At 50.7% G+C, this 19,901-nt stretch overlaps 1 protein-coding gene across 2 annotated transcripts in view; it reads right to left on the bottom strand.

The window, feature by feature from the left end:
* The window catches only part of P3H2 (prolyl 3-hydroxylase 2), a 108,929-nt gene extending 89,304 nt beyond the window's left edge, over positions 1–19,625 (bottom strand). For both annotated transcript variants that reach the window (XM_020806564.3, XM_078389702.1), the window contains exon 1: positions 18,558–19,625. In XM_020806564.3, the coding sequence (XP_020662223.3) occupies positions 18,558–19,070 (513 nt within the window). In that variant the 5' untranslated portion in view covers positions 19,071–19,625. The remainder of the gene's footprint in view (positions 1–18,557) is intronic.
* Between the last annotated feature and the right edge of the window lie 276 nt (positions 19,626–19,901).

Genomic DNA, 19,901 nt, shown 5'->3' with positions numbered 1-19,901 from the left:
TGTCTTCCATCCTAAATCTGTGCAGTCCGTTTTTTTCTGCCTAGCTGTAGGACCTTACGTTTCTCCCTGTTGAAATTCATTTCGTTAGTTTCGGCCCAGGACTCTAATCTGTCAAGGGTCATTTTGAATTTTAATCCTGTCCTCTGGGGAATTAGCAACCCCTGCCAATTTGGTATCATCTGCAGATATAATCAGCATGCTCTCTATTCCTTCATCCAAGTCATTGATAAAGATGTTGAAGAACACGGGGCCCAGAACAGATCCCTGTGGGACCCCACTAGTCACCTCTTTCCAGGACGAAGGGGAGCCATTTTGTGATCACCCTTTGGGTTTGGTCAGTCAACCAATTACAAATCTACCGAACAGTCGCACTATCTATCCCACATTCTACTATCTTCTTTTCAAGAATATCATGAGGAACCTTGTCGAAGGCCCTACTGAAATCAAGATAGGCTACATCCACAGCCTTCCCTTCATCTATCAAACCTGTAACTCTATCAAAAAAAGAGATCAGATTGGCATGACTTGTTTTTGAGAAACCCGTGTTGACTTTTAGTGATGACAGCATTATTATTATTATTATTATTATTATTATTATTATTATTATTATTATTATTATTATTATTATTATTATTATTATTATTATTATTATTATTATTATTATTATTATTATTATTATTAATAATTTGTTTGTTTGTTTGTTTGTTTGTTTGTTTGTTTGTTTGTTTGTTTATTTATTTATTTATTTATTTATTTATTTATTTATTTATTTATTTATTTATTTATTTATTTATTAGATTTATACCCTGCACCATCTGGCAGCCAGGCCACTCTGGGCGTTTAACCACAACAAGACAAACAACACAATATTAAAACACAATTAAGAATAAAATAATACAAACCTTCAACAGATACAATAACTACTAGGATAAATTAAAACAGATGGCTATAAAGATGGTAGAAAGGAGGATGAAAGGATGGCAAAAAGGATGATAGAAGGGAAGGAGAGATATCAGCAACTTAAGCATTGCTTCCTAAGTCATAACAGTCTGTTTAATGATCTGCTCTAGAATTTTTCCGGGAACGGATATCAGGCTGACTTGTCATCTTTTTTCCCCTTTTGGAAGATAGGGACAACATTTGCCCTTCAAAGGCACAGGGTTGCGTCACTAGTTCATGTAGGAACTGCAAGAGGGTGAAAAGGAACTGCTCCGAACACACCCAATCTGATTCTGGAAGCTAAGCTGGATCCGGCCTGGTTACCATCTGGATGGGAGAGCACAAACGGGTCTCTCTAGCAAGGAAGCCTTTTTAAAATCCTGTTAGTAAACTGGCTTTTATCCTTCTGAGGCATGCTTTCTTTCTGTTCTGCCAAGGAGCCTGACACACTGGCCTGTAGTTATGATCTATGGTTCCCTGAAAGCATGGTTTGCCACGGGGAAAAAAGACCTTATCCACTCATGTTTCTACTTAAAACAGTCCACCCTTCCCCTTTAAGAGCTGTCCCACACCTTCTGAACATGAGGCAATGGCATGCAGTCTTTTTGGGAGGATTCACTGAGAGGCAAAATAGCTCTTTGTTCTGCCTCTGCTGGCCAGTACCTGAGTTAAAACAGATTGCACTGAAAATAAGGATCGCACCACTTGAAGCTCGGATCGCACCCCGTTTCACAGTATGGACCCAAAGTCTTTCTCTGATTCCCATAAGCACTTCCTTCAGGAAAGTCCACGCCAGATCCTGGCCGTTCACAATCTCTTGGCTGCCTAGATTGGTCCCGCAACCTCTCGACCCCTCTGCAAGGCAGACGGGTAAGCTGGCTGAGCAACAACTTTGCTGAAAGCGTGCTAGTGTTCCTCTTCCACATTATGGAAGGGCTTGCATCAAATCCTAGCATAACGGAGTTGGAAGGGGCCTCTAAGGCCATCCAGTCCAACCCCTTGATCAAGGCAGGAATCCAAGCCCAAGCAGACCTGACAAGAGGGTGGTCCAGTTTTCTCTTGAAAGCCTCCAGTGTTGGAGCGCTCATCGGAGGCGTGCTTGGGAATTCCTCATGGCCAAGAAATCTACGGGTCCCCCGAGGGGTTACCATCATCCTGGGAATGGGGAGTGGGGGTGGGGAGGTAGCAAAACCCACCAACATCTGCCTCTCCACCGGAGGGGGACCTTGATCTCCCTCCGAAGGAGGCCATCTGCGAACCAGGCCACCACAACAACCAGACACAATTTTTATAGGGTTGTTTACTCCCGACCGGCCAGCCCAGGGCCCAGCTGAGTCACACAAGGGCTGCGTCATGCTTTGCTCTGCTTCCCTCTTTGGCTTCAACAGCCGCGGGATTCCTGCAAGGCCTTTAATCTGGGAAGTCACACATCTGGCTTTCCCCTCCGTCGCCTTCTTTCCTTTTCTTTTTTGGGGGGTTGGCCTCTTGCAGTTGTCGTACCTAGAGGCAAGGGGGGGGGGGAGTCAAGAGCAAATCCCTCTTTCTGAAAAGAGATCCCCCCGACACACACACACACACACACACCTTCCTTTCTGGTTGCTCGGTTTTAGTAAGAGCGCTCCAGGCAAACAGCACGGATAGCCTTGCGCGCTTACTTTTGTACGCTTATTTTTCTCCTCCCCAACTTTTCCAGCTGTGAGCAGGTATTCTGTCAGTTGCAGTCCTAAACAAACACACACAGGAGTGTGTGAGAGAGACAGAGACACACACAGAGAGAACATTCCCCGGCTTTCTTGCAGATCAGATACATTCCACCCCATCACACGCCATACGGGCACATCGAACTGACAGGTAGAGTAAAAAAGACCACAAACTGGGGGTTGATATGTGAATTTCCATTCAACTCTCAGATTTCAAGTGCGTGCAGAAGCTACCGGCTCAGCCTCCAAGTTTCAAGCAACTTGCGTTTGCAGACCCAACAGCTGGTGGCCACCGTTTGTCTAAAAGGGAGACGTTTTAAAGAACCGCAGAACAGTTGCCAGGGTAAACGCCGCACGGCCGGCTCCCATCCGCACTCCGGCGGCAAAGGCGGGCACGACATCCCACGGCCAACTTTGACACGATGCCAACTCCGCTGCTTTCCCACTGCATCTCCAGGTCTTGGTGCAAACGCAGGACGTCCGGGGTGGGGTGGGGTGATGAAATGGGGCGATGCTTCTCATTGCTGAAGCTCATACAGTACCTCCCTTACGATTTTGGCAAACATATACCCCTCACGCCCCCTTTGGCATCTCAGGGCAGGTCTGTTTTGGAGAAGGAGAGATTGGGGGGCGTGTTTAGGGGGGAGCGTTTGTCCCTCTTGGTACCTAATCCAGCATTGCCAGTGGGGGGGGGGATGTTCGTTTTTAGCACAGAGGGAGCAGAAGATGGGGGGGAGGGAGATCCAACCGAGTATTTCCATCCACACAGATAATTCTAAAGGACAGCTTAACTGAGAAATTAAAAAAAAAATAGCTGCAGTCCTCTGTTGTCCACTCAGTAAGCTACAGACGACACTGGCCGCAGCCTCTCTCTGCTGGGTCTGGCTGATCTGTCCAGATCATAATTGGTGGTGGAAAATATTTATTGCTTTTTTTACTTAAAGCATGTATAGTTCCCAGTTTGAGTTACTATGCGCCATCAAGTCGCTTTGGACACATGGCAACCTAATAGGGTTTCTGAGGTGTGGTGGAGGGTTGCCACTAGCCAGCCAATTTCCATGGTCAAGGGTGGATTTGAACCCAGGTCCCCTAAATCTGTTACACCTCTACCCACTACATCAACACAGCCTCTCACCATATTTACTTTCGGGGTAAGATCAACCTCGATGGATCCCAATGGGCCAGGGTCCCACTTCCGAAAGGTCTTTAGAAACTTCACGACACCCAGCTCGACAGCAAGGGAGCCCCCTCCTCTTTCGCCCCCATCTAAGGTAGACTGCCTCTGCACAGGAAGGGGCAACTGAGCTGTCACAGAAGAGGGCTCTCGGCAGATCCTAGCCCTTCGGTATTAGCCAACGCTGAAGAACCTCCTTTTCTGGGCTAAAGCTTCCAGAACCCTTCCACCACCATGGCAAAAAAGAAGAGTAACTTCTGCAGCTTATAGGCATAAGATTGAGGACTGGAAAAAGGGCCCTTTTGATCATGGAACTGGAGATTTGGCCCGCTTTGGCTGAAGACTGAGACTAGATTTATCCCTGTTTTATCTCTTCACTGTATGCTAATGTAAAGGCAACCTAGAAATCACTTAATACTTAAACAGATAAACTGATCTGTTTTATATTAGCTTTTTCTCCTAAAACAGAGATGGGCAAACTGTCACCTCGCAGATATGGCTGGACTACACCTCCCATGTGCCTTGGGTAGCACACCCATGGTGAAGGATGCTGGGAGATGCAATCCAGCAAGAGCTGCTCGGCTGTCTTTGACGCCTGTCTTAAAGGGATCAAAGGCAACAGGCACTACCATTTCCTGTATCGGTGAGTTCCACTGGTGAACAATAGGATGGACAAAAGAGGACTATGTTTGCCTTGAAACTGCTGCCAGCCAACTTCACCTCATGACTCAAGAGAGACAGAGGAAAAACGCAAGCTGCAGAGCCAGTTTAAGGCCGAGCATTTCAGCAAGCGCCCAGTGTCCCCTTAAGCGCAACACCAGACTTCCTGGAGCTGAAAGAGGAGAAAACCCCAGGGCCCAAACCCGAGAAGGCAGACCGAGAACACGGGGAACAGATCCCTCTGGCCTGCGTGCCCCGTGCAAAGAGCGAAACGTGAGCCGCCCCTCAGGAAAGGAAGGAAACCTTCTCTGTCCAAGAATGCGGTGCTTCTTTTCTCAAAAGAGGCCACCGGACAAATGCTGGCCAGCCCCAGGACCCTCGGATCATCTCACGCTCCAGCAGTTATAACGGACGCTTGCCTATCGCGGCCTCAGGCTCTCTCCCCCTTCCTGCAAATCATTTTTACAATTTCTCCAGCCGTTCTGGGGGATGAAGGAAAAACAAAATGGAAGCATCGCCCTGCTTTGTAAACAACTGGTGTGTGTGTCCGACGGGATGCTGAAACCCCCCCGGGCATCCATATAGCCGTTCCTTGTTGGGGTTCCCAATGGCCTAGAGGACTTTACTCCAGAAAAGGCAAGTCAAAGATCTCCACAGACTTTCTGGGAGATTTTTCACTCTCCCATAATTATAGAACCCGGAACAATGGGTGGGTGGGAGATTCAGGACAGATAAAAGAAGGCAGTCTTTGCATAGTGCAAGCCGAAGCTGTGGAACTCACTGCCACAACATGCAGCTATAGCTGCCCAGTAGAATGGCTAGCAAATGCTTTCCTGTCCCCTCTGGGCTTCACCACAATTCCCACAGGGAGTGGGAGAAGAATGGAGTCCCCCCCCCAGAATGAGTCCCAAGGTGTCCCTGCCGTGATGCAAATTATTTGAGAGGCTGATCCTAATTGGGCCATTAAGAGCCACTGTCTTCGTAAAAGACCTGCTCCTGAATTACTGATATGGGCATAGCCAACAACTGGAATTTGTGGACTCTCTTTACGGGGGCGGGAGTGGGTGGGGAGGAACAGGTTCCCTGCCTGTAAGCTCACAATTTATCTCTTTAGAAAAAGCAAGCTAAGCTGCCCATCCTTGATGTTTTTACGTGGCCAGCTGATGTTACTCCATGCCAAAGGTGGCCGTCCAACTGTGCATGTCCGCCTCTTTCTTTCTAAGGGTAGCCACCCTCTCAGCCTCCTGCCTGCATCCCTCATTCCAGCCGTCAGGTGACCTTCAGGTAGGGTTGCTCCTTCAAGCCAACAGCTTCACCCTTACCTCCTGGCTCTCCATGGAGATTCCTCACCTACTCGCCACCCATTTCCTACCCCTGGCTTACGCGGTGGGACTTGAGTGGGAAACGCTGGGTTAAAAAAAAAGGGAAAGTTCACAGTGTCTCCCTTTATGCAAGATAAAAAGATGATTAGCAGCTCTCCAAGAAATGCAAAGCACTAAAGTGGCTGAAATTTAGAAACGAGTCATTCCTTATCTGAAAACTCTTATTTCAGGCTCCTTGTACAGTTGCTGTTTGTACAACGCACACGCCAGGAACGGACGAGCAACGAAACCTTTTGATGAAAAGAAATGCAGCCAGATGGCCCTTTGGGACGGCGAGTTAATGATTTCTCCACCAGGACCAAGGAAATGGGCTTTATAAAGCAACATTCCTAAGTCATTCCAAACAGATGAATTCTGGACACAACTGTGGAAAAGTGAAGCATGTTGACACAAACAGCCGGAATGCAAAAGATTTTAAAACAGGCCCACAATTGACCCCACACTGTGGGGCAAAGTTATTTTTCCCGTATCTGTTCTGCAGACAGAGCAAAGCTGGCCCAGCAATGGGTCCCTGGAGGCGGGTCACTTATTGTCCAGTTCCAGAGAAATGTTGCCTTCAAACATCTGATTCCCAGGCTCTGGACCGGCAGTGATGGGACCTTATTTATTTGCTCATTTCTACGTCCTGCCTTTCGGTAATACAGAGTCCTGTAAGACGTGACTTGCAAACAAAACAAAAGACAAAAGAAGCAGAATGAAAAAAAAATCTAGGCTCTCATCTAAGAATCAGGGAGAAAGAAGCTCAACTAAAAAAAATCAACCAAAGTACAGTGGTGCCTCTCACAAGGAATGCCTCACACAACGATGAATTCACACAACGATGGCTTTTTCTGAAAAATTTGCTGCCTCACACAACGATGTTTCCTATGGGGAATTTTCGCACAACGATTTTGGGACCATGCTTCACACAATGATTGCGTTTTGGGTCCCCTGTTTCACTGAACGATGTTTGCAAAAAAGAGCAGGAAAGGTGGCTGTTAACAGTTTTAAATGCTTGGGATCATTGAAGCACCTTCTAATACGGGTGCACACCTGATTTGGCTTTGATCTGAGTCTTCGTTAATTTATGGTGAATATTTTTGCGCCCCATAGGAAACAATGGAGCTGTCAGATTTTGACAGCTGTCAAAAGTTGGTGGGGGGAAAAATTCAGCAAAAATTAACGAAAAGTGAGATCAAAGCCAAATTAAGTTTGCACCCGTTTTAGAAGGTGCAGAAGCTATTCCAAGCATTTAAAACCGTTTTTGACCCTTTTATGACACACTTAAATTTGCAAAAATTGACTTCGCTAAACCATTAAAATGCATTGGAAAGGCTGCAATGCATTTGAATGGAGGAAACATTGTTTCACACAACGATGTTTCCTATGGGGATTTTCGCTTAAGGACGGCAATCCGTTCCAATTGGAACGGATTAACCGGTTTTCAATGCATTCCTATGGCAAATGGTGTTTCGCAGAACGATGATTCACACAACGATGAATTTTTTGGAACCAATTAACATCGTTGTGCGAGGCACCACTGTAGCGTGATAGCAAATAAACCCAGCAAGATCCTGTCCCTCCTCTGTAGGACTAGGTAAAGGTAAAGGTTCCCCTTGACATTTACTCCAGTCACGTCCGACTCTAGGCCGTGGTGCTCATCCCCGTTTCCAAGCCGTAGAACCACTCACCTTCCGAGTATGATTCTGTAGCCAATTGTGTATCCACCTGACACTTGATCTATCCAGCCCACACCTAGTTAGTTTGCTAATCAGAATATTATGGGGCACTTTGTCAAAGGCTTTGCTGAAGTCAAGATATATTATGTCTATAGCATTCCCTCTCTCTATCACTGATCAAAAATCGAGATCAAATTAGTCTGGATGAGTTTATTTTTGACAAATACATGTTGGCTTCTAGTTCTTGCTGCATTGTGTTGAAGATATTTGCAGAGGGACCACATTATAATCTGTTCCAGAATTTTCCCTGGAATTGATGTCAGTCTGACTGGCCTGTAGTTCCCAGGTTCCTCCTTTTTGCCCTTTTTGAAGATAGGGACAACCTTAGCTCTCCTCCAATCCTCTGGCACTTCAACCATTTCCCATGACATCAAGAAAATAAGGAACAGTCATTCTGACAGTTCTCCAGCCAGTTTCTTCAATACTCTTGGATACAAAACCCCAGGGATTTGAACTCCTTTAAAGTAGTACATCATTCTTTAACCATTATTGTTTATCAATAAGCTCAGGCTGTAATCTTGCCCCCTCCCTTTGTAGCTCACATTTGCTATCTTTGAAGAGAAGACTGATCTGAACCAGGAATTGAATTCCGCCTTTGCTTCGTCATCTGTTACCATTCTACATCCCCGCTGAGTATCTGAGCCACTGTTTCTTTTCTCTGTCTTTTACTACGAACACACCTGAAGAATGCGTTCATCGCCAGGTTAATCTTATCTGATTTTCTGAATGGAAAACCTACCTGCCAGCCTGCTTCTCTTGCTAACACTTCAGCTCATTCTCAGCTTTATCCCTCCTAACACCATCCCTGCAATTCTTTGCTACCTGTCTTTATTCTCCCTTTGTAGCTTGGCTTTCCTTTCACTTTCTATAAATGTCCTTTTTAGATTTTCAGGTCCTGTCTGAGCTTTTCGTGAACCATGTTGGTCTCTTTTTTTTCCCTTTTCCTAGCTGGAATTGTCTGCAATTGTGGCTTTAGAATTTCCTTTTCCCACCTGTCTTACACTCCTTTTCCTGCTGGGAACTCCTGCCTTGGAACCTTACCTATCCGTTGACTAGCAGCTCAAAACACCCGCCTTCAGTTGGTGAAACCCAACAGTCAGGAAAGACATTGCCCATGAAAATTCGGAGCAAGGGAGCAGCAGTGCCAACCCGGGCGGTGCCAACAGCGGGCAAGAGCAGGAGGAGCAGGTAGAAAACCAGGGAGAGCCATGTGCAGGCCGCATGTCTTTCTCATGTGCGAGCATTGTCAAACCTTCATTGTTCTATAGCCGGAGGCCCATGAGTGATTTGTGTGTCTGTTTACTTGCTTTAATGTTGACAAGCCCTCTCCATTTACTTCCTGATGCCATGTTTAAGCCTGCCACGCACCCCAAGCACTTCTTGACTGCTTTGTTTCGCCCAATGACACCCTTGGCCAGGGTTCTAGCATTTTCACTAGGCTCAGTCACGCGTGGCACCTCACAGCTGACATGTGCATCTTTCTTTCCAGCCAAAGACACAGACAGGCAGCCCCATGCCAGCAAAAACACACACACACACACACACACACACACACAAGTACTTTTGTATAATTAAAGATGGGGGTGGAAGAGAAGAAAACCACAACAAACCAATTAGAGTACATTTGGAGAGGAGAAAACAAACTTCCTATCTGCTTCCAAGGATCTGGCCGAGTTTACACATCCTACACACGGCATTTGACCATGATGGTGTACAGAAGAGACTCTGGGGGCCAAAAAGGGCCGCCTGGTTGCCACCAGAGTTCAGACAACTTCCTTCTGTTTATTTCGTTTTAGGACTACAATCCCCAGCATCCCCTGGCCAGCCAGCCACAAGCCTCATCCTACCATGAAGAGGTGGAGACGTGGCTTCAGAGGCCAAGAAGAGCCGCCGGGTTTACAACCCGTGGGCGCAGCTTTCCTCTCTCCGACTTCCCCAGCCAACCAAACTGGTTGGGGGATTCTGGGAATCGTAGTCCAAATAAGGAACTCTGCTTGGACGTCCAGGTCTGCGCAGCCTCCCTTCGGAATGAGGCCCCTGTGACTCCCTTTCATCTGCCTAAGGAACAAAGTGTTCTAAAGAAACATTTGGTTTCTTTCTTGCTCCCACCAGAGGAGAGGGGCCATCTTTCGCCAGATTTCCCCCCTTGCCGAGGCCTGGACGTCACATGACATCCAAGTCAGAAGGTTTAAGGCCCGGTTTTATGAGCCGCGAAGCACAGCAGGACACGGTGGCAAGAAATCCCCGGCAGCTCGTTTAATTGCTGCAATCAGTCAGCGGCTAAAGCAACAGCCTCTGAAGCCAGACCTCGGTGATGAAGCTCGCTAATGACTTCCTCGACACAGAAAGGAGGAGGAGAGCTGGCTTCAAGCCGAGGGCGGGGCAAGAAAAGGTCCCTGCCACCTCCCCCGTGCAAAAATCCTCCCTGACCCACTGCCACCTCCCCTTGCAAAAACAAAGCAATGCAAAAGAAGCAAACAAACCAAAAAACTCAGATTCTGCAAATGCAAACTTGTTTTTAAAGCCCGCTTGGCCCTCGCCAGGGACTCTGGGCAGCACCTGAAATCCACACAGCCTTTCTGTCCCCCTTCAGAAGCAGCAGAGCAAGCCAGAAAGTTCTGTTGGGACTAACAGAGAACGTTGTGTGGTCCTTAAACATTGCTGATGTGGATGATTCCTTGATACACCACCAAAGAAACCATACGATCTGCTAGCTTTCATGGATCAGGACGCCCAGTCTTCCTCAGGCTTGCATGGGGGTCTTGCTGTTAGCGCAAAGAACTTCAGCGTCCCAAAAGTTCAGGGCAGAAAGATTTTGCCAGGTTTTTTTGGAAAGATACAGGCGGCACTGAAGTTGTGGCTTTAAAGTTACAGTGGAGGAAGCTGCTCAAGGGGCAGCTGTTATGTTGCTGTTTAGTCTGTCCGACTCTTCATGACCCCATGGACCAGAGCACTCCAGGCCCTCTCGTCCTTCACTGCCTCCTTGAATTGGGTCAAATTCACGTTGGTTGCTTAGATGACCCTGTCCAACCATCTCACCCTCGGTCGTCCCCTTCTCCTCTTGCCTTCACTCTTTCCTAACATCTGGGTCTTTTCCAGGCAGTCTTCTCTTCTCATGAGATGGCCAAAGTACTGGAGCCTCAGCTTCAGGATCTCTCCTTTCCGTGAACACCCAGGGTTGATTTCCTTCAGAAGGAATAGGTTTGTTCTCCTTGCAGTCCAGGGGACTCTCAAGAGTCTCTTCCAGCACCACAATTCAAAAGCATCAATTCTTCGGCGGTCAGCCTTCTTGATGGTCCAGCTCTCGCTTCCATATATCGCTACTGGAAAAACCATAGCTTTGACTATGTGGACTATGCAGAGCAGCTGTTATGTTTCTGCTAAGACATGATGACGTGCTGCTTTTTCTTGTGACATCTCTACCACATCTGGAGAGTAGTACTTTTCACACCTCTTTGGCCATCATTTCAGGCAAAAATCGTGGCTAATTTACCCCCATTTCCAGAGTATTTTGGATCACGGTGTATCAAGAGATGGTTGGAAGCGTTTGGCAATGTTTTTTGAAACGCGTGCCATTGTTTAAGGCTCAGGTGCTCCTGGAAGCAAACAAACCTTCTTTGTTTTTGCAAATGCCAAAACCTTAGGGTTTTTGCAGCAGGCGTCTGCCAGACAGGAGAAGGCCTGGCTGATTCACAATTTCTGCATGTCTGGGATGCGCTCTACAGCTGGCCAGCATGCCCAGTGACTCACCCAGCTAAGCTAAGGCAGTGTGAGTCCCTCAAGGTCTATTTCTGTCCTACAGTCATGTTAACCTTTCCAAAAATGTCAAGGGACTCTTCTGCTCAGAGAAAGAAAGAGCAGAACACAAGCCAAGCTGGAAGGTTCGGCTTCCTCGCCCTCTATGCCTGTGCATAATTACACCAAAATGTAAATGCCCAGGAAGGACGCATTTTCTTATGCTGTTCCTTGGTTTTCTTTGGCATTTCAAACAGCAGGGACAGCCGAGCTGAGGAAGAGCCTCTGATTAAAGCAGCAACACCTAAGGAAGAAACAACTCCACAAAATCTTCTTGGTATGCATCCTTCAGTCTCAAGAGACTATGGTAACATGCTCTGTATGGAGGACTTGGTGCAGCATCTAGTGTGGCTGAGGAGGCCAATTCGAGAGTGACAATCTCTCCCACACTGAAGACAAATCCAGTCTGTCCCTTGTCCAGCTCCCTGGTTTTGCTTCCTTTGTGACTTCCTCTTTGCCTCAGCCTGCTGGACAAGGGTCTCTTCAAATTGGGAGAGGCTGTGATGCAACGCCTGCCTCCAGGCTGAACGATCAGATGTCAGAGTTTCCCATCTGTTGAGGTCTATTCCTAAGGCCTTCAGATCCCGCTTGCAGATATCCTTGTATCGCAGCTGTGGTCTCCCTCTGGGGCGATTTCCCTGCACTCATTCTCCATACAAGAGATCTTTTGGAATCTGACCATCAGCCATTCTGACGACATGCCCGAGCCAACGTAGACCAGCACTGTTTCCAAACAACCAACTGAATTAAAGATGTTGATTCCCAAGTCCCAGAATTCAGTCCAGCCACCACATTTTAGATCTGCTGGAGATTCCATGCTGTTTTCACACGCAGCTCTCATGTGTTAAGAAAAACACATATTTCCTATTGTTACAACTGTCACCACCACCCCGCCCGGGGCACTGAATTCCTTCAAAGCATCGCGCCTGCATGCAAACTGACATGCTTGCATCTGATTCTAAACTAAAAACAGTAAACGGAGCATACTTTGGAAAGCAGAAAGCTCCGGCTTGCTCGTTCGCTCGCTCTGGCAGGCAACATGTTAAAAGGATTAATGGCTGTGTCCTGGCATAGCTCAGAGTGTAGGGGGCGTGGATGAAAGCAAACGAATAAATATTCTTCTCTAATTGATAGCCCTTTAAACTTTCCCAGGAATGCTCCTCGTTATTCTTGGCCTTGCATTTTGCTGAATCATGGAAAGCTGCACAAGGAATCCATAGCCCTGCAGTGAAACCCACCATGATCTTTACTCAAGAAGGCCCAGGAGTGAAAATCCCTCTTTTCTCCTCCCTTTAAGGTGCCTTAACTCAACAACAGGGCAACTTCTGTTGAGGTTTCCAAACTCCACAAAACTTCTTGCTTCGAGGTGAGCAGGAGAGAAGGAACACTATTTTTTCTATTCAAGGGCGCGGCAGCTGTCCCCAAACCGTCGCTGCACAAAACAACAACAACGAATGTCTTTTCTCTTTGAGAAACAAAGCACAGAGTGGAAAGGAGAGAGGGTGCTTATTTCTTTAAATTATTTTCGACCCCACCTTTCTGCTTAAAAAGGGCCCAAGGCTACTTACACCATTTTAAAAAAACAAGGTTTAAAAACCAAAAAGATGGGGCCAGCCTGGCCTCCAGTGGGAGGGAGTTCCGCAGTCTGGGAGCAGTAACGAGGAGATGGCCCTCTCCTGTGCCCACGCCTGTGAGGGTGGTGGGTTCAAGAGAAAGGTCTCCCTTGATGATCTTAAGACGCAAGCCGGCTCATAAAGGGGGACTTGGGCCTTGAGATCGCTTGGACCCCAGCTGTTTCAGACTCTATAGGTTAGAACCAGCACTTTGAATTATGCCCAGAAATGGACTGGCAGCCAGTGGAGCTGCTGTAACACTGGGTGGTGGTCGTGGTGGTGGTGGTGATGGAAGGGGGTCTCTGTGACCAACCCCACTGAAAAGATGCAAACATCCCAGTGCATGTGATCTTCAAAAGTCCATCTAACCAAGGATCACCCATCAACGCTTTGTGGAACTCTGTTACTTGCTAAAGAGTGCCTGATTTGGAGAAAAACAATCATCCTAATTCTCGCAGGTCAAAAATGTAATAATTTGCACAACAATAATTTCGTGGCACCTCCATCCCCTGCAGGAAGGAGAGAGAAGCTCCAGATTTACCCCCGTCGCTGTCCAAGAGCAACCGTGCCATCCTGCCAGGGCCTTTCCATGCTCCCTAACCCTACCAGAAAACCAGCAGCTGGAAGACAGCATGGGAGGCAGAGCTGGGTGAGAGACGGGACGGGGTGGGGGAGGCGAGCATTACGCCTTCGACAAGGACGGGCTCTCTGCCGCGCTGTGGGCATCGTTTCCTCGAAAGTCTTCCCTCCGCAGGCCTCTAATTATCAAAAGCACAGGGGGAAGGCTAGCCCGGCAGCTGTGCTGCTGATGTGGGCACTGGGCGAGTCCCCCTCCGCCCAGTCACCCTGCGAAGGAGCAGCCCTGTTAATGCCACCACACCGTGTGGTCTGGCGCTTGTAGCATCACCAGAAACCTGGTCATCAATGCATTTAGGAGCTGGGTGGGGAAAGAAGCATAGCTTCCCACTGAAATTCGCCAAGAGTTGATGATAGTAATGATGATAATCTTAGAACGGCAGAGCTGGAAGGGAGCCAACGGATTGAGTCCAGCCCATGTCAAGGAGGCCCAGGGCTCTGCAACCACAGACCTGAACCCCTGAGCCATCCAGCCAGCTCATAATCTTAGAACGGCAGAGCTGGAAGGGACCCTGTGAGATCATCCAGTCCAGCCCCTGTCCAGGAGGCCCGGGGGGGGGATCAAATCCCTAACCTCTGCCTCCGCAGCCAGAGACCTCAACCCCTCAGCTCTCCAACAGTTTGCACTAGATAAATTTTTAACACTGTGCTCATTCCGTTTGATGCATGAGCCAGCGATTCCGCATCACACGTTGTTGTGTATCAGTTCCTTCTTCGGACAGCAAACCCCCGAGAGCGACCGTGTAGGCTCAGCCTCCTCCACCCTCCTGTGGTTATTCCTCACAATCACACACCTCAGTGGATGCTGGGAGCTGTTGTCCAGGGAGGAACTTTCCTTTCCTCTGCCAACCCCGGCTCTCGTCTGCAATCCGTGCGGGTCTACTTCCGTGAGACTTAACTCCCGGTCAACGGCATACTGGGTTTGCACCCCAAGGAACTGTCCCTGCCGACCCAAATTTTAAAAAAAAGCTCTGGGTTATTCATTCTCATCGGGTGCAGCCAACCCAAAAAGCGGGTGGTGTTTTATTTTATTTTATTTTCAAGGATTCAGGTCACTCCGGAAACAAGCAAGCAAGTGGAGAAAAGGTCAGTGGGAGGAAGGCTATGAGAGCCTCCGCTCTCAACATCCTTCAGCGCGCCTGATGATTTTGCAAACTCGGCCGCTCTCCCCCACAGGACAAAGAAAACAAAGGTGCCGAACTCAGCCCCGCGGAACGACTGTTCGGGGACGCAAGGCAGGAAGCCCGGCCTAATCTCATTTCCGTTTCAGCTTTGGAGAAGCTAAACCCCGGGGTCGAAGGACACCATGTGTGCTTAGCTGCGGATCCGCAACCAGGAAAATACAACTCTAATCCCTTTCTTTGCTCAGGGATCTTCTGCAGAAAGCGAAGAGGTCTTCGCAATGTTAATAAAGGAAATGAGATGATCCCAGTGCAAACCTTCCCTGTGGGTTTTGTAAATCTTCCCAGGCGGGAGGACAGTGTCGCTCCAGAAGCCTTTGGCTCGAAAGACACTTGACACACACCCCAAGGCCCAGACGATTTGGCTTTTAAGCTTCAATAATCTCGTGATGAAGGACGGGTCCATCGAGAAGTACGAGGCACTAGCGCTGTACAGAAACCTCCCTGTTCAGCAGCAGTCTACCACTGTAGTCAAGCCAACATGTTGGGATGTGTATCGTATCAGCCTCCTCAGCTATACTAGACGCTCTTCCAAGACCTCTATTCAGAGCATGGTACCATAGTCTCTCAAGAAGGAAGGAGGCCTACCCGGGGTGTGTATGTGCCAAGGAACACTCTTGCCCCTCTCCCCACTTCAAAATCCTTCCTGCCCTCCTGAAGATCCATCTTGCCCTCTCGTTCTTCCATGGATTTCCACCCCTTCCGTAAGAAAGACCCAGAGAAGCCACAGAATTGGCCTGGGTGGAATATGTGACCCAGCCCTGAATGGGTCCTTTGCCAGAGACAGTCCTATGAAGACCAGATGCTGCCGTAGGACGTGCACTGGCCTCCCCTTAAAAGATATTTGATGCGGCAGCCCAAAACGGTGCGGTCACTTTGCAGCTGGAGAAGGCAGGTTCGAAGAATCCCTTACCTCGCATTACTTCAGCTAAGCCGTTACCACTCCCCGGTCAGAGAGACCAGCTTCATTCAGAAGCACAGATCTAAGGAGGGCAGACGACGGTTTGCTTCTGCCCACCTAGCCATTCCACCGCCACGGCAAGATCAGAACCGGAAACGTCCCCTCTACAGCGGGGACACCCACACCACAACCCTAAAAACAGCCCATTTTCTCCAACGGGCACCGTGGTTGATGAGACAGCACCTCAGCTGCCTTGCAGTAAGCGATGGGCTGCCTCCGTTTCACGTGGACCTCTCCTGTTTCCACATCCCCATCAAAGAACTTACCCCGTATTTTTCCATGCACAAGATGCCCCCATGTATAAGATGCTCCCCCTCCCCACTTTTCTAACCCCAAATTTCTTTCTTTGCAAGGGAGGGATCCAAGCGCTTTGATTCCTGCTCTCCTCCTCCACTTTCTTTGCAAAATTATATACTAGTGTGTATAAAATGACTCTCAATTTTCCCTTTAGTTATTTGAGGGAACAGTGTACTTTTATGCATGGAAGGATACAGCATGTACATCCACTGTAAGCTGGGAGCCCACAAAGCAAGTCAGTCTTCATTAAGGGGTGGCTCAACTTTCAACTTCTCAAGCCCGCCCAAGAAGTTGCATCTTCCAGGACTGAGTAAACTCTCTTAAATAACGTCTGTATCTGCACTGCTAAGTTCTAGCGCTTTTGTGCCCTTTGACCTGACATGGCTGCACCAGAATTCAGGATTCCCTCTCATCAATACCTAGAACCCAGCCCCCATGAGCATCGGCAGAGAATTCTTAAGTTCTCACCACACTACGAATACCAGCATCCAGCCAGACGGCGTGCAGCACATTCACACAGGACCACACTGCCCTTCATCCTGCCTTGCTTTCTCTTTCCTTCCCTCCATCTACCTACTGTTGCCGGTTTAATGGGCTGGAAAGCATTCCTTCTCTGCTGAGGGATTCTCCAGTCTGCAGCCCCAAAAATGCAGAGCCTTTCAAACAGACAGACTCCAGAAGGGTGTTTTGACACTCATCACAACCAACAAACCATTGCACTTCGCACAGCACCGGTGTGTCACGGCACAGAACAAGCTTTTAAGTACATGTCTTCCCTTCAGAGTCAATATTGCCACCTCCTGAAGCTCCCTCCTGCATCTGCACCAACCTCTTCCCTATTCTAACAAATTCCTTTGGAAGGAGGAGGAGACTCTTTTCTCAAACGTTTAACAGCAGAGAAAATGCAGGACAAGCAACAACGGGTGGCACCAAGCCGTGGGAGAGAGGAGATCCCCACGCAGCCCCCTTTGGACAAGACTTCAGGGACTCAAATTGCCAGACAGAAAGTTGATGTTTCTCATGGGGGTAGGATCACAGGAGGCCCTGCCAAATCACTGCAGCCACCCTCTTCCCTAAGGATTCTGGCAAGAGAGGTGGAGAGGACCGCCTGGGGCCACCGCCTGTCTCTGGACCTCGAGGGTGGTGGGCGGACCGTCCATGGCCCAAGCACTCTTCCTTTGAAAAGCCGGTTCTCACACTGCAAGGTGCAGCGCTTTGACCCCAGCTAACCTCATGGCAAGCTACCCAGGGATGAAGGAAGGTTAGTTACTGCAGAATATCACATCCAGCGTGTGCCACAGAGTGCCTCATCCAGAGGGAAGGCAGGTTGATGGCTGGAGACAAGAGCCAGGGAACAGGAACGCAAAGATGAAAAGGATGGCTGGGGAAGGTCTCTGATCAGGTGAGTCCAGGCTCACCTGGAGGTAGACATGTCCCAGGTATGAAGGGTGTGGGAGAGTGACCTCCCATTTGACAAAAGGCTTTTCTTTCTTTCTTTCTTTCTTTCTTTCTTTCTTTCTTTCTTTCTTTCTTTCTTTCTTCTACTGCATTGTTACCCCACCTTTCCACCTACTGCATTGTTACCCCACTCCTGAAGGCAGCTAACCATGGCCGACAAACACAGATGAGTCCATTTTAAACCATAAACTCACAACTACCAAGGACAGTGAACACCCTTTTAAGACTCAGGCAGTGAGGAAGGTGTGTGTGTGTGATTGCAAATACACTTTCCTCCACTGAGGACTGCTCCACCCTGGCCCCCTAAAAGTAGCAGCTCTACTGATGGACTGATAAGGTCCAGCTTGGCCATGGATCAGGGCCATGCTGTACAGATGTTCCACATGTGTGGTATCCTTGCTGAGCAATAGCTCGCTCTGGGCTGCGCCTTAAGTGGTCCAAAATGGGAGCGATAGGGCTCATGTGATCACCACACCTTTAGGAGAGCCAGCAGAATAGAGTACAGTACTGGAAAGGCACACTGGGGCCTGGGGGGGGGGTATCTGGGTTCTCCTCCCCCACTGAGATGTGACACTCCTTCTCTCAACCTGGCCTATGGCACAGAGTTGTCTGTAAGGCTATGAGTGGAGGAGAGTCACCTTAAGGCTACCTTGAACTCCCTACTGCAGGATGTGAACTGCCAGGCACACTTCCTTCCTACTTCTCTCTCCAGATTCCACCTGCCCTGGCTCCAGCAAGACAGAGGGAAGGAAGGAGAGCTCCGATACCAGATGTCACTCTTCCTTTAGCCATACATAACTGGAACCTGGGCTGTACTAGTGCTCAACTCCCTTTGGTTCTCCTTTTCCCTCCGCCTCCCGTATTCCTCCTGTGTCACGGCTCAGGTTTTCGACGGAGTCCTCTCTTCTCCTTTTGGCTAAAGGGTGGGCTACCCAGGCATCCCGTCAAGGGCGCCCCCGAGGGTTTCGGGGGGGGGGGCTGCCGAGGGGGGAAGGCGCAAGGGCGCAGGGGAGCCCCGACGGCAATGGGGGCCGCCGCCTTACCTGGATGTAGGCTCGCTGCAGGTAGCTGTAGGGCAGCCGGCGCTGGAAGTCGGCGCGCACCTCCTCGCTGGCCAGGTGCCGGGAGTCGGCGCCCAGCCCGGCGGCGCGGCGGCAAGCGCGCAGGCAGCCGGCCCGGCGCAGAAGGGCGGCCTCGAAGGCCGGGGAGCGCAGCGGCCGCGCGCCCTCCTCCTCGTGGTCCTCCTCGTGGTCCTCGTCCTCGCCGGGGCGGCCCAGGGGGGCTTCGCGGCGGCAGCGCAGCCCGCAGCCCAGGCGCGCCTCCCGCAGGCGCCGCTCGGCCCTCAGCGCCCGCTCCAGGCAGCGCGCCGCGCCGGCAAAGTCCCCCCGCGAGTGCGCCTCCACCCCGGCCGCGTAGAGCGCGTCGAAGGGCTGCCCCGCGCCGCCGCCGCAACCCGACGGCGGCGGCGGCGGTGGGGGGGGCTCCGCCAACAGCAGCAGGAGCGGCGGCAGGAGCAGCAGCGGGAGGAGCGGGAGGCGCGGGCCCGCGGCCACCATGCCCGTCGAGCGGAGCGCCCGGGGCCGGGGAGGCGGCTCGACGGCAGGCTCCGGGCAGGAGGCACGAGACGCGGCGCCCGGCGTCGGGGGAAGAGGAGGAGGAGGGACGCGGGAAAGGGGTCGGCGGCAGCAAGCCCCGGTCCTGGGGGAGCGGTCGGACCCCTCCTTCTTCGTCCCCCTCCGGCTTGGCGAAGGGATCGCTCGATGCACCGACGAGGAGCCCCCCTGAGCGGCGGCGGCGGCGGCGGCGGTGCAGGCAGGGCGGCCACTCCGTCGGGTCTGGTGGCGGCGGCGGCAGCGGAGGAGAAGGAGGAGGAGGCGGCGTCCTCGCCCGGCCCCGGCCGCCCTTAAAGGGCCGGGCGTTCCCGGGCGCTCGCCTCCCTCGCCCGCCCGCCCGCTCGCCGCCTGCCTTCGCCCGCCCGTCGCCGGAGAGGAGGAGGAGGCGGGCCGGGCCGGGCCGGGGAGGAGCGAGGCGCCGTCGGAGGCCGGGCCGGGCCGCCCCCTGCAGCCGGCCGAAGGGCAGCCCCGGCTCGTGGCCCGGCGGAGGCAGGCGCTCTTCCCCGCCCGCGCGCGCCCCCGTCTCCGGGGCGAGGGGAGGCTCCTCTCCTTCCTCGCGGGGGGGGGGAGACACCTTTTTTGGGGGGGGGGGGTAGCTTGGAAAAGAAGGTGAACCCGCGTGAGCGAGGAGCGATGCTGTGCTGTGCGCCGTGCGCTCGGAAGAGTGCCTCCCTGTGCAAGAGCAGGCTACCCTCCCAAAATCCGTTGCTGCCGAGGCAGAGGGGAAGGAAAGAGCCCGCCCCGGGGATCGGACCCTCCCGGAGGGGTGTCCTC

Source organism: Pogona vitticeps, chromosome 3 (genome assembly GCF_051106095.1).
Source record: "Pogona vitticeps strain Pit_001003342236 chromosome 3, PviZW2.1, whole genome shotgun sequence".
Lineage (NCBI taxonomy): Eukaryota > Metazoa > Chordata > Lepidosauria > Squamata > Agamidae > Pogona > Pogona vitticeps.
This window is presented reverse-complemented; position numbering and strand designations above follow the sequence as displayed.